Source organism: Podarcis melisellensis (genome assembly GCF_964234715.1).
Source record: "Podarcis melisellensis genome assembly, chromosome: 5".
NCBI classification, from domain to species: Eukaryota; Metazoa; Chordata; class Lepidosauria; order Squamata; family Lacertidae; genus Podarcis; species Podarcis melisellensis.
Window position 1 is genome coordinate 73,783,300 of NC_138537.1, and position 12,471 is coordinate 73,795,770.

The 12,471-nt window shown below is 42.8% G+C and overlaps 1 protein-coding gene across 1 annotated transcript in view; it reads left to right on the forward strand.

Moving 5' to 3' along the window:
- ANK3 (ankyrin 3) overlaps positions 1-12,471 on the forward strand; it is a gene marked incomplete at its 3' end in the record, with an annotated part of 355,068 nt that overhangs the window by 252,904 nt on the left and 89,693 nt on the right. The window contains exons 10-11 of the mRNA XM_081912558.1: positions 946-1,044; positions 9,637-9,735. Of these exons, the coding sequence (XP_081768684.1) occupies positions 946-1,044; positions 9,637-9,735 (198 nt within the window). The remainder of the gene's footprint in view (positions 1-945; positions 1,045-9,636; positions 9,736-12,471) is intronic.

Here is a 12,471-nt window from a genome sequence, read left to right on the forward strand (position 1 = left end):
TCTGAGTCCCTTCTGTGAACGGAAGGACTCTTTCTGCTTATGGAAGTATATGTCTTGATCCAACTCATATATTTTTTAATTATGCACAAACATTTCCAGTCTCTTATCAGGGGGTTTCTCCCATGAGGCAAGGTAAGAAAGCTGCCTCAAGTGATAGATTTTGCAAGCACATAAAGGTGGCTCAGAGAGAACAGCAGAGGGAGGCAGAGAGATGCTGGCCCATTTTGTATTTACCATATTTTTTGCTCTATAAGACTCACTTTTTCCCTCCTAAAAAGTAAGGGGAAATGTGTGTGCGTCTTATGGTGCGAATGCAGGCTGCGCAGCTATCCCACATCGCTGTGCAGTGAAAGCAGCGATCCCTCTTGCTGTTCTGGCTTTTGGGATTCAGAATATTTTTTTTCTTGTTTTCCTCCAAAAACTAGGTGCATCTTATGGTCTGGTGCGTATTATAGAGCGAAAAATATGATATTTATTAGATTTCTATCCTGTCTTTCTTCCTTCATGGGACTCAAGGTGGCATACGTACGTAGAGCATCCAAGCATTTCCCGTCCAGCCACCTCCCACTAGTAACTGCCTCTTCCCCCTCAGCCACCCTGTTTATTTGTGACATCACAGGAAGTTTGTAGCCCACGGCAACTGCTTAGGGGTGCATCTGCACAGCCTCCCATCCTGGTACTGGAAAGGGGAATGTCATGAGCGTTGCTTTCGTGTAGCCCTGAAAAATTGTGTGTGTGTGTGTGTGTGTGTGTGTGAGAGAGAGAGAGAGAGAGAGAGAGAGAGAGAGAGAGAGAGAGAGAGAGAGATATTTTCAACCCAGTGCCTGAGTTCTAGTTGTATAAAATAAATACCTTGGGAATCAGAGTGTGTGGAACAGGGTCAGTCAAAAGAAAATATAAATGCTTCTTAAAATCTAACTTGGTTTCCTCTGTTTCCTTTGACAGAATGATATCACTCCATTACATGTAGCATCAAAGAGAGGGAATACCAACATGGTTAAGCTGCTGCTTGACAGAGGAGCAAAAATTGATGCCAAAACAAGGGTAAGACTGTCTACGAATTACCGTATTACCCTTTATTACCCTATATGTATATTAGGTGTGGCTCACTGAAATGGATGTTACTTTTGAGTTCTTTGATAGATTTATATCCCACAGTCCAAAACTCTTAGGCACTTACAGCAGATGGCAATGTAAAACTATTATAAAAACTACAATGCAAACTTTTAAAACGAACAAAATAAATGAAGGATCAGTCAACAGACCTTATCTAATAATGATAGACCCTCAAGCAGACTAAGCCCCTAATAAAAAGGATTTATAATAATAATAAACAAATGAAGATCAGGAGCAATTGAGCCACTGGAGCTCGCTGGGCAGGAAACTATCTGCAGTGGGGCCACACAAGAGTATGGACTATGAATCACATGGTAACCAAGAGATGCAAGTGAAATTTTGCCTGGTTCACATTTTAATTTGAACCTCCCCTCTTTGTGCTTCCCAAACTGAAGCGCAGCTATTTTTTTGAAACCCATCTCTCCAAATTTTATGATGCAGTTCTGTAACAAACAAACACATAGAAAAATATATATGTTCAGGGGAAGTGTGCACAAAAATTGGTATATTAGTGAAGCTATCAAAGAAAAAAATGCATCTTATTACAGAAAGTTTATTACAGAAAATGCATATTATTTTTTTGCTGCATGCTAGCAAAGAAAAAAGCTGTTGGGGAGCTAACTGAGAAACTCTACTAGCTGCTGGAGACAGCACAAGATAATGATATGATCCGCAGTACTGAAAGCATCTCATATTTGACAGGCTAGTAGAATTAGCAAGCAGAGTTGAGAAACATTCACCCTGTTGAACTTCAGGCGTAGATCTTCCACCAGGGCCACTAAAGCTGTCTCCATCCCATCCTCATCCCAGAAACAAAACTGAAAAATGTCAGTGAAAGATATGGTCTCAGATTCTGTCTCCTGTTAAGATCTTGATCCACGGTAACCCCTTCCCTCTTCCTGCAGGGTGTGCTCTGATACCAGAACATGTGGAGACTGGCTGAATAGCTATACCCTTTCCCTTTCCCTTTCCCTGTCTGTTTACATATCCCTGAGCCAAGCATTGTCTAGGCCTGCCTCCCCAAATTGTAAAGCTGATTTTGGATCTCATATGAGGATTGGTCTTTTCTTTATGATACATGAAGGGAACCTTTTGTTTCAATACGCAGCAGCTGACAAGTGATGTAAGAGCTAAATGCATAACAAATGCAATGGCCAATAAATGGAGTCCATTGCTGTGTCAATTTCCCTGCATTGGCAGCTGTTGGAGAAGTCTGTCGATGACAAATTTCACTGTTTGATTTGTTCAGAGCGCTCTCGAGTGAAAAACGCTGCTGCCTCTGCTGCTGCTTCATATAGCCCATGCCCTCTGCACATCGCCTCTCTTATCGTGTCTCCCCTTTCTCTGTCTTCCAGAATGGATTTCACCAAATAAAACATACTTAGTGAAGTTGATTAAATTAGCTGGAGTTAGCTTGGCTGCCTTGATACTAGGCTTGCCGACGTGAATTTGTGTTTGTCACAGGCAGCAAGCACATTTTACCCAGGATTAGCAGTAAGCGCTTGTAATCTTCAATCTACTGCGGTACAGCTGAACTGAAAGGCCAGCTCTTGGATCTGCAGGGGGAAAAACATGCTGCATGTACAGTTTCAGGCTGGCTGGTGCTTTTACAGTAACCACAATGGAATATATAAAACTAAACTGTCCCCTGCTCCAAGGATTGCACATTCTCGTTTGACATTCCTTCCCCAGCTTCTGTGGTCACATGGGACGCAATTTGCCCTCTGTGCTGGTGACCTAGAGAGAGGCAGGTTGCTGAGCATGCATTGTGGAGGAGCATCCCCAATATTGGTCATCACTTGGCACAGTGGAAATATGCCTGGTTGAGAGCCTATGGGGTGAGATGGGGAGGGCTCCATAGAATGCCGTAGCCTGGTGGTAGAGCACATGCTTGGCATGCAAAAGTTCTCAGGTTCAGCCCTTGGCATCTTCAGTAGGGCTGGAAATAGATTCCTGTCTCAGACACCAGAGAGCTGTTGCCAGTCAATGGTTTGACTCAGTATAAAGGCAGCTTTCCTATGTTTCCATGCCTATGGGTGTCATATATTCAGGGCTGCTTGTGATCATCTCTGTATGAATGGGCGTGAGTAGATCATGCCCACCACCACCACACACACACATGAATGAGAAAGTTTGAGGCGTTTAGGTCAGGTCTAGACTTTATGGCCAACACATGTCCATCGCCAAAAGGAGCAGCCCTGTTTCGCCTCCTAGTCTGTCTCTCTCTCTCTCTCTCCTGGTAAGTTTCAGCAATGCAAAGCACATGTTGTCATATCATTGCACTGTTGAGTTTCCCCACCCTGCAGTTGTCAGCCAGTGAAGTGGAGCAGCCAAATACTTCACACAATTATATTTGCATTACTTAATATTACAGGGAAGAAAGGAGGAAGAAGAGTTAGCAGGACCACAGGTTTTATTGGCGGAGCGATGATGTGTTGTTCCCGTCTTGTAGTCCAACTAGTAAACTTAAATGATGCCTATGTAGAGATGATATAAAAATTTGCTTCAGTTAAATGTTAATATTGGCATCTTTTCAAATTTGGAGAGTTGAATTGCAATTTTAAATTCCAACTTTGTCATCCTCTGACCTAGCACTGCGTAGTCTATGGTTGGGTTCCATGTTTCTCAGAGTAATTCTCTACTGGCATATGAAAAATGGACATTTGTGCAGTGAAATTTAAATGTATTTACTTGTTTCTGAACCTATTTTTAGAAATGTGAAACCCCACATTTTTCACATTTAAATAAAGCATTGTCTTAGGAGGAGATGGGAGCAAATAGGAAACTATTTTAGCCTTAAAAATGCTCTAGGTGCCACAAATAAATCCCCTGGCTATATTATAACTTTGGGGAGAGAGTATATTACCTCACATTCATTGTAGTGAATTTCTCTGAGGACAACTCTCGAGGTTCAGCACCAGTGTAAAAATGTGAACCCTAAGCGGCAGCAGGGTGTGTGTACAAAAGGCTGTTACTCAAATGCTACATTAAAGCACGATTCCTATTCTTTCTCCTACTGGCCTTGCATGTCAGAAGGCCCTGTGGAAGGTTAGATAAAACAGATGATGCAGTTAATCTGCTATCGATGCATGTTTAGGGAGTTCTTAATCTGCCGAACGTCATAATTGTTTGTAAAGGTTTTCCCAGAGCCTTTCCAGGAGCATTGTATTAGAAGATGGATGTATCCTAATGTGTGCAATGTATTTTATGCTTCACATCCTCCTACATTTCGTCTGCCCAGAACATAAACATTCTTGGAAACCCCTTGTTTCCGATACAGAGCAGCTCTTTTTTTTTTTTTAAATATGTTTTATTGAATTTTGACATAAATATATTTCACAAACGTACAAAAGACAAAATGAAAAAGAAAAAACAGAGAAAAGGATAAAAAGAGAAAAAAAGAAAAAAAAGAAAAACACGAAAAACATACAACTTTAAAAGACATTGATCGACTTCCCCTTATCTCGATTTCGGAAAATATTACCTTGTTTATCTATCTGCTGTGTCTATTCCTTAATAAAACTTTTTACGTAGTAAGCGTTATCTCATGCCTACTGTGATTTCTGTAAGTACATATATGTTTCTGATCAATATTTTGATTTTCCCTTTATCTCTGTTTCCATATATATCCTAAATTTATCCCATTCATTATTAAATTTTGCACTTCTTTGATTTCTTATTTTCTGTGTCAATTTAGCCAACTCCAAATAATCGGATAATTTAAGTTGCCACTCCTTTAGTGTTGGGATTTTTGGTGTTTTCCAGTACTGTGCTATGAGGGTTCTGGCGGCCGCCATTGCATATTGAAAAAAGGTTCTATCTTCTTCTTTGATATCCTTACCAATTATCCCCAGCAGGAAGGCTTCGGGTTTTTTAACAAACGTATATTTGAGAATTTTTTTTAAATTCATTATAGATGGATTCCCAAATTTTTTTGATACAGAGCAGCTCTGATGAATGTGCAGTGGCTTGCTTTAACCTTTTTTGTCTCCCCACCCAACCCATGGGCATTTAAAGCAAGCGCTGATCCACACATCATATTTAATCCTGTAGTTAGCTTTGTTTTGTTTTCTTGTTTGTTATTTGGATAGGAAGCATTTGTTGGTTAAGCAGAAGCAGTGCTGTTTTTCTAGGTACCAGAGCTCATCGTGAACACCTCCCTTGTTCTGTAATAATGGTAATGGCGCCCACCTGAGAGGTGCTGGAACTGAGTTCCTGTGAGTTCCTACTGAAAAAAGCCCTGAGCAGGAGTATAAATTTGCTGAAATCTTTTATTGCCTTTTAGAGGTGGTTGGGTAGCTAAGTGTTGTGAGAGAGGAAGAGAGAGAGAATTGTAGGTCATCTTTTCTCCCTCTGACAGATATCCGTATTACTTTGGAAAACCCTCACCAACTCAGACAATTGCCTTGTTCAGTGAGGAAGAAGTGTTGCTGTTCTGTCTTTCATGCAGTTTTATGAATGTCAGGATCTTGTTATTTAAAGGCTCTTATTTAATATCATATGCATTTTATGGTGTTTGATGCTGGCAGAATCATCCCCAGTAAAAATTTCCTGGCTCTGCCAACAGAGCTATTCTGTGGACTCTCTTGTTTGTGAATAAAATGTAGTTTTTTGCTGCAATCTATACTTTAAAACTACCTGTAGCTCAACACCTGCTGGCTGCTCCACATGTCAGAAAGCCTGAAGCCAGACTGTGGAAGGGAAAGTATTTCACTGCTATCTTGATTAGCAAAACAAGAGAAGTGTGCCTCACTCTGAGCTTTTTCAGCTGTTACTTGGGGTAACAGGACTTCAGCATCTTCTTTCACTGTCAAGAAGGTAATGGGTGAATCTTTCAGTCCATCTCAGGAAGAATGTTCCTTCCAGAAACTGCTCAAATTCAGGCTTCACCTGGCAAGTGACGTATGATGCGTGGAGGGGAAACCTCTACGCAGTTGTGGAATGTCTCCATGTGCTTAATAATAATAATAATAATAATAATAATTTATTTGTACCCTGGCCGGAGCCAGGCTCAGGGCGGATAACATCATAAAACTAACACAGTATACAAAGAACATAAGAACATAAAAAACAGGCAATCAATTAATTAAAATACATCTTAAAATTAGTTCAGAGCAAATTAAAATCTGGACAGATGGCAGTCCATGGGTAAAATTGAGAGTGGTTAATATTCTCCAGGGTCACCTGTTATCACTGGTCTTATAAAGGACCTGTGAGGCAGTTAGGAGGCCTCTTTAATGCTTGTTACTTTACAGAAAGCAAAGAATCAGACTGAACTCCGATCAAAGGCTTGGTGGAACAGCTCCAACCTGCAGGCCCTGCAGAAAGATGTCAAATCCCGCAGGGCCCTGGTCTCCTATGAGAGAGTGTTCCACCAGGCTGGGGCTACGGCCGAAAAGGCCCTGGTTCTGTTCAAGGCCAGTCTAATCTCCCAGGGGCCTGGGATCTTCAGGGTGTTATTATTTTCAGACCTTAAGATCCTCCGTGGGGCATACTAGGAGAGGCGGTCCCGTAGGTACGAGGGTCCTAGGCCATATAGGGCTTTAAAGGTTAAAACCAGCACCTTAAACTGATCCTGTACTCCACCGGGAGCCAGTGAAGCTGGTATAGCACTGGATGAATGTGCTCCCACGGTGAGGACCCATGAGGAGTCTCGCCACGGCATTCTGCACCCGCTGGAGTTTCTGGGTCAGTTTCAAGGGCAGCCCCATGTAGAGTGAGTTACAATAATCAAGCCTGGAGGTGACCGTTGCATGGATCACAGTGGTGAGATCAGGGTGAGAGAGATAAGGGACCAACTGCATAGCTCGGCGGAGATGAAAAAATGCCGCCTTTGTTGTGGCTGGGGAGGTCCTGTTGGCAGTCCTGCCACAGCCTGTGGTTCGAGGGGAAGTAGCATGTGAGAGGTTCTTCTCTGTGGTGGCTCTCAGTTGGTGGAATGATCTCCCTTACAAGAGCAAAAAGAAATAACAGTGTGCTCTGCTTTCTGTCCCCACTAAAGCAAAAATGGTGCTGAGGGCGGGGGATTGTGCCTTCCTTGCAACTTTCTGCTTAAGGAGACCTGCCTCTTAGAACTCAAAGTTCACAAGGAGTTATGTTTGTTTGCAGCACCAGATTAGGGGCAGTGCGGACAGTTCCCCTGCACAGGGAGTTGAGCCAAGGGGGCACAAAATTGAGAAGGTCCATAATTGGGAAGATCCATTTGGGGGCACCAAGTTTTGGCCTTGCGCAGAGCACTGTGGTACAAACCTTTACCAAAGTCCACCTTGTTTTGTTTGCTGTCTGCAAATGACATTTCAACTAAATTATGAAATTCCAAAGATGTGGTCTTGGTTTACCCATGTGCCCCATACCATATTTTCTGATAAAGCCAGCTCAGATCCAGAATTAACTTGTGGTCAAATAATCCAATGATCTAAAGTTTTCACAGAGGCATTTTGGGCATGATTGTGGCTTCAGGTCAGTCTTAAGAATAAGAATTTAAAAAAGTTAATAGAGGATGCAATCTCAGTGAACAAGATGAACAATTAGGAAGAAATGACACTGTAATTTTCAACCTAAAAGATGTTTCCCCAATGTACCACGACAGATTTAATATGAGCACACTATGTGCTCAGAGTGCATCAACGCCTTTTTGAACGCACAACCGTAAAATGCTTGGAAAGAAGGTGATTGACATTGTGTAAATAAATAAGAGGGATAAAGTGGCACCTAAATTACATGTTACACAGATCTTGTGTATAGCTGCTGGGTTGCTGGCATTCTTGAATATCATTTTCTCCTCGTTGTTATGGCAGTGGGCCTTTAATTCTGTTCTGGTAGGTACTTAAATGGTTTTAAAATCTTGCGTCAATCCTTTGACACACAGGATTTGTTTGGATGATCATTTTGTAAACTGCTTTGAGGTTTTTTCCTACATTCAGGCGGTATATAAATTTTTATGAAATAAAAAAATAAATAATCATATTTCAGCTTAGTAGACCGAGATGTAGATGAGCCATTTCCTAGCACTCACATCCCCTTAGCTCCTCCACTTGAATTGTGACCAATCCAAAGGAGGAGGTCTTTAAGAAACCATAGTTTCCTATTTTCTCTGAACTTAGGAAACTATGGTTACCAGCTTTGGAACAAGCCAGGGTATTTAACCAACAGCAAATCACAGCAAGCACATATCTTAGCTTTCACTGAACCTGGTAACTGTAACTTCCCAGTTTTAATGAAATGGGAAGCGATGGTTAATTGGATTTCTCATGCTGCCAAGGGAGGAATAAAGAGGCTGCATGTGAAGGTGAATAAATTTGCTTATTAAGCTGAGATATGGTCATACAGACCGGAGCACTGAATCTCTGGGTGCAATAAGAGACTAGATTTTAAGTTTTGTTTGTTGACTGAACGTATTGCGCAAACATTGAACAATACAATGGGGAACCACGGCATTCAGTTTTATGAGCAAAACCCAGGCAAATAGGTAAAATCTGCCTCAGCCTATATATTTACGAAGTGAAACAGTGTAAGCACGCTAGGTCACAATCTGCCTGAGTCATCCTAACTACATTAGCTGACACCCTGGCCTACAGGAACAATGTGAGAAGTGCCAAGGAAGCAAAGATGTGAATAAACGTGAGGTAAATCTGATATGGATAGGTAGCTGCCTTAATGGCACTTGAAATGGCTGCGTACAGCACAGCACATTTATGTGTGCCCCTGCACGTAAGAGACAGGGAGAGAAAGACTCTGTTCTGTGAATTCTGTGAACCTCAGAATTACAATTTATCAAGAGTTTCACAGTGCGATCGCTGTTGTGTTGATTTGGAACATGGTGGTATTGTTTTTTGGTCAAACTATGTTTATTAATTGGCTCACCAGGACATCTGTTTTCAACTCAACTGTTTGTGAATAACCACTGCTAATGATGCACTATTTACACCCTATGTACTTTTTTGGCATTTTTTCCCCTCCTGGTCTCGCTGTGTGGCAGCAGCGGGGACAGGGACGGGGGAAGAATGCGTCTGATGAATTGGACTATGGTCCACAAAACCTTGCAAATCAATGTCACTACTGTGTTGGCAGGGGTGGCCAAGTAGGCAGGGTGCCATTGCAGTGCCGGGAAGGCGGTGGTGATGTCAGGGTGCTATGGAGCCCAGCCTCAACCTCACCAGTATTCACCCACCCTGGAAGGTGGCAGTGCCCCCCACCCCCTGCCAAGAGGTGCTACCCCATCAGATCAATTGCTACTGTTTGCTAGTCTTCAAGGTACCACAAGGCTCTCTGCGTTTCTTGCCTGGGACAGACTAACCTGGCTACTTCTCTGGAAATAGTACAGTTGCGTGTGGAATGGAAATAAGCAACAGTGCTTTTCTCTGTCCTTCTCCATTACGGAGGAAATACATTGAAAATGTAACATAAATTGGTGAAGATTTCCTCCAACCTCCTTTGGGGGTATCCCAGAACAGTTTAAATGTGTTCATCCTTCATTTATGCCCCTCCAAAATAATGGGTTGTGACTTCCTTATTCAACAGGACGGGCTGACACCTCTCCACTGCGGGGCACGAAGTGGCCACGAACAGGTTGTGCGGATGCTGCTCGACCGAGGTGCCCCAATCCTTTCGAAAACGAAGGTAATGTGGAGCTTGGGATTTGGGCAATGATAGATGGTCTGACTCAGCAGGAAGGAGTTTCCTAGCTTCCTAACTGTGCAGCTAGTTCCACTCGCTGAAGAGACATTTGTGCTTGAGTCTGGTAAACAGACCCCCTACCCACCTCCCCTATCCAAGTGGCTCATTGGACTGGCTTTGAAAAGAGCAGTGGTGCTTTCAAAAGCAGCTTGTGCTGTGGAATTCGGTACCAACAGTGCAAAGACAGAGAAAATCTCAAGTCCCCGGGCATGTCTACGGTAGCTCTTTGAATCTCAGCCTCAGGTTGCACCCATTCTCTTTCCTGCTCATCCCTCTCAAGTCTGCATTTCCCCACAGGTACAGGCAGGCCATTTTCATAAGTAATTTTTATTAACAAGGCTTTACATTTCCTGTGCCTGTAAATAATAAATGAACATCTGCATTGACTGGACTATGCATTTGAATTTTTAAAATGGCACTACCCTGTTTTCCGTACTGCACTGACGTTCAGTAGTGGAACCTTCTGATCTTAAATGAATCCATAGCCTCACTTCTGAAAGCACCTGTTGGACTTTAGTCCCCATTTCTTCATATATGCTGTTAGTTCGGGTACCCTTCTGGGGAGTTTAATCTTCACTTTATGGCATGAGTGAATTGCTGTGCATTTTTCTTGACAAGTCAATTTCTTGAATCCAAAGGTGCAAGACCTTGTGCCCTTCACCTTTTCCAAAGCCCACTTAAGGTTGAAAAACAGCTTTTCCTAGTATTCAATCCCCGGTTGAGCTTCCCAACCTGGGGGGGAAAGGGGGCCCAGCATTTCTGAATTTGAAGTTGCATTTTTGTGCGAGGGCTGTGAAAATAAGCTGGCCTAGAAAAGAGATTATATAACTCTCCAGCAAAGTGACTCCTCCGCTATAATACAGATGCACCTGCTCTCCTACAGAGGGAAACTCAAGCTTCACATTAAAGATAAATGTAAAAAAACCAGAAACAAACCACCAACATGAAGTTCTGCTGTCGGAAGCCCCCCTCATCTCTGTCATTTTCTCTCTCTGATATGTTAATTTTGACTAGGCTTGTATGGAAAACTGGAAGGCAGAAGATCTTGAGAATGGCATTAATGAGCCATTTCCCATGGCACAGAGCTATGGTGTGGTTTATACAGAGAGAGGAAGAGGGAGACAGAGAGACCCAACCAGCGCTGGTTCATTTGTTTTTCTAATAATTTTTAAAATCTTTTTATCTAAAAAAAGGATGAATCTTGCAAAACGAGGTCAGCTTTCTTTCTTGATTTTCAAATAAGCATATGGAAATTATTGAAAATCTAATAGCTAAAACTCAAGTTCTCACACGGACCAGGTGAGGAACCAAACATGTTCTTAGCGTATACCACTTCACATGGCAGGTGAGGGCTCTCATGACTGAATACTCCCCTTGTGAAGCAAAAACTGGATATCAAGGGAGAAGCTTCTGTTCTTGTTTTCTCCCTTGCATGTTCATTTTCTGTCCATAGGAATGTTTTTGTATGGAGTGATGTAAGCCTCCACCTGCAGTCTGAAGTGGTATAGCCCAGACACAGATTTACCTCCTCACCTGCTGTTTGTGAGAGTTGATTGATTAAAACTATATCCATCCATTCTGCTATGGAGCTCAAGGCTGCATAACTGGTTCTCCCCATTTTATTCTCACAAAAATCCTGAGAGGTAGGTTAAACTGGAAGACAGCAACCGAGTCCCATGGCTTTATGGGAATTTGAACCTGAACCTATCCAGACCTACTCCTGACACTCTGAACGAGTTTAATCTTTAACCACAGTGGCTCTCACCCAAGGGTCACCCAACTAGGTCTGAACAGATGTTGTGTTTCACTTATGAGTTATAATAAATGATTCACAGCAGAACTCATGGAAATGAGGAATTTATCTGTGCATTGTTTTGTCTACTCACTTTAATTGCACTAGAGCTTGCACAATTAAGATGCCACTTTTCTGGGGGTCCACCAGCAACATGTGTCAATTCACTACCTTCACTTCATGGATGAGGGGCAGGTGGGGCTGGTCAACCTGGAAAGGGAGCCCATCTAGGAGAAGGAAAACACTGGTCCTAAACCTCTGCTGCCTTGCAGCTATGCTCCTTTGTGAGAAGGGCTTCAGGAGTAAACCCTGAGGGAAAATCCACACCTGGCTATTTTGTGAGATATCTTCAGGAGAAGAAAAGGCTGTGGAGTAAACACCTCACAAATCCAGAGTGGAGTCCCTCAGGCAGTTGGATGGCACTTTGTATGCCTCCTGCAGCCAAGCTAGTTCCAAACATATTGCTCTGTTATCCTTTGGACCACATCAGCGAGGCCAGGGGGCAGGGTCTTGGCCTCTGGCTAGGCCAGTCTTGCATCCCAGAGATAAGGTGCACTTCACTGTCTCTCAAGAGAAGACCGGATGCCAACAACAACCTCGTGAATGCCTTTATCACCAACTTGAAGGTTTTGCTTTGAGGGGGTATAATTTTCTATGGCATGGTACTGATTTCCTTACTACAGTTAGTGAATTGGGGGAGGTGTTGCCTGCTCTGTCCTCATGTTGTGAAAAGAGCATGGATGGAGCGTTAAAGTGGTTCTACCACTCCTTCCCCTCTCTCCTTACTTTTTATTGGCCTTCCCTTGGGTTACTTTTAGATTCCCATGGAATTCCTGCTTGGTTCAGGTGCAGTAGCAGAGGAGTTGAAATGTCTGTCTGCTTCGTCA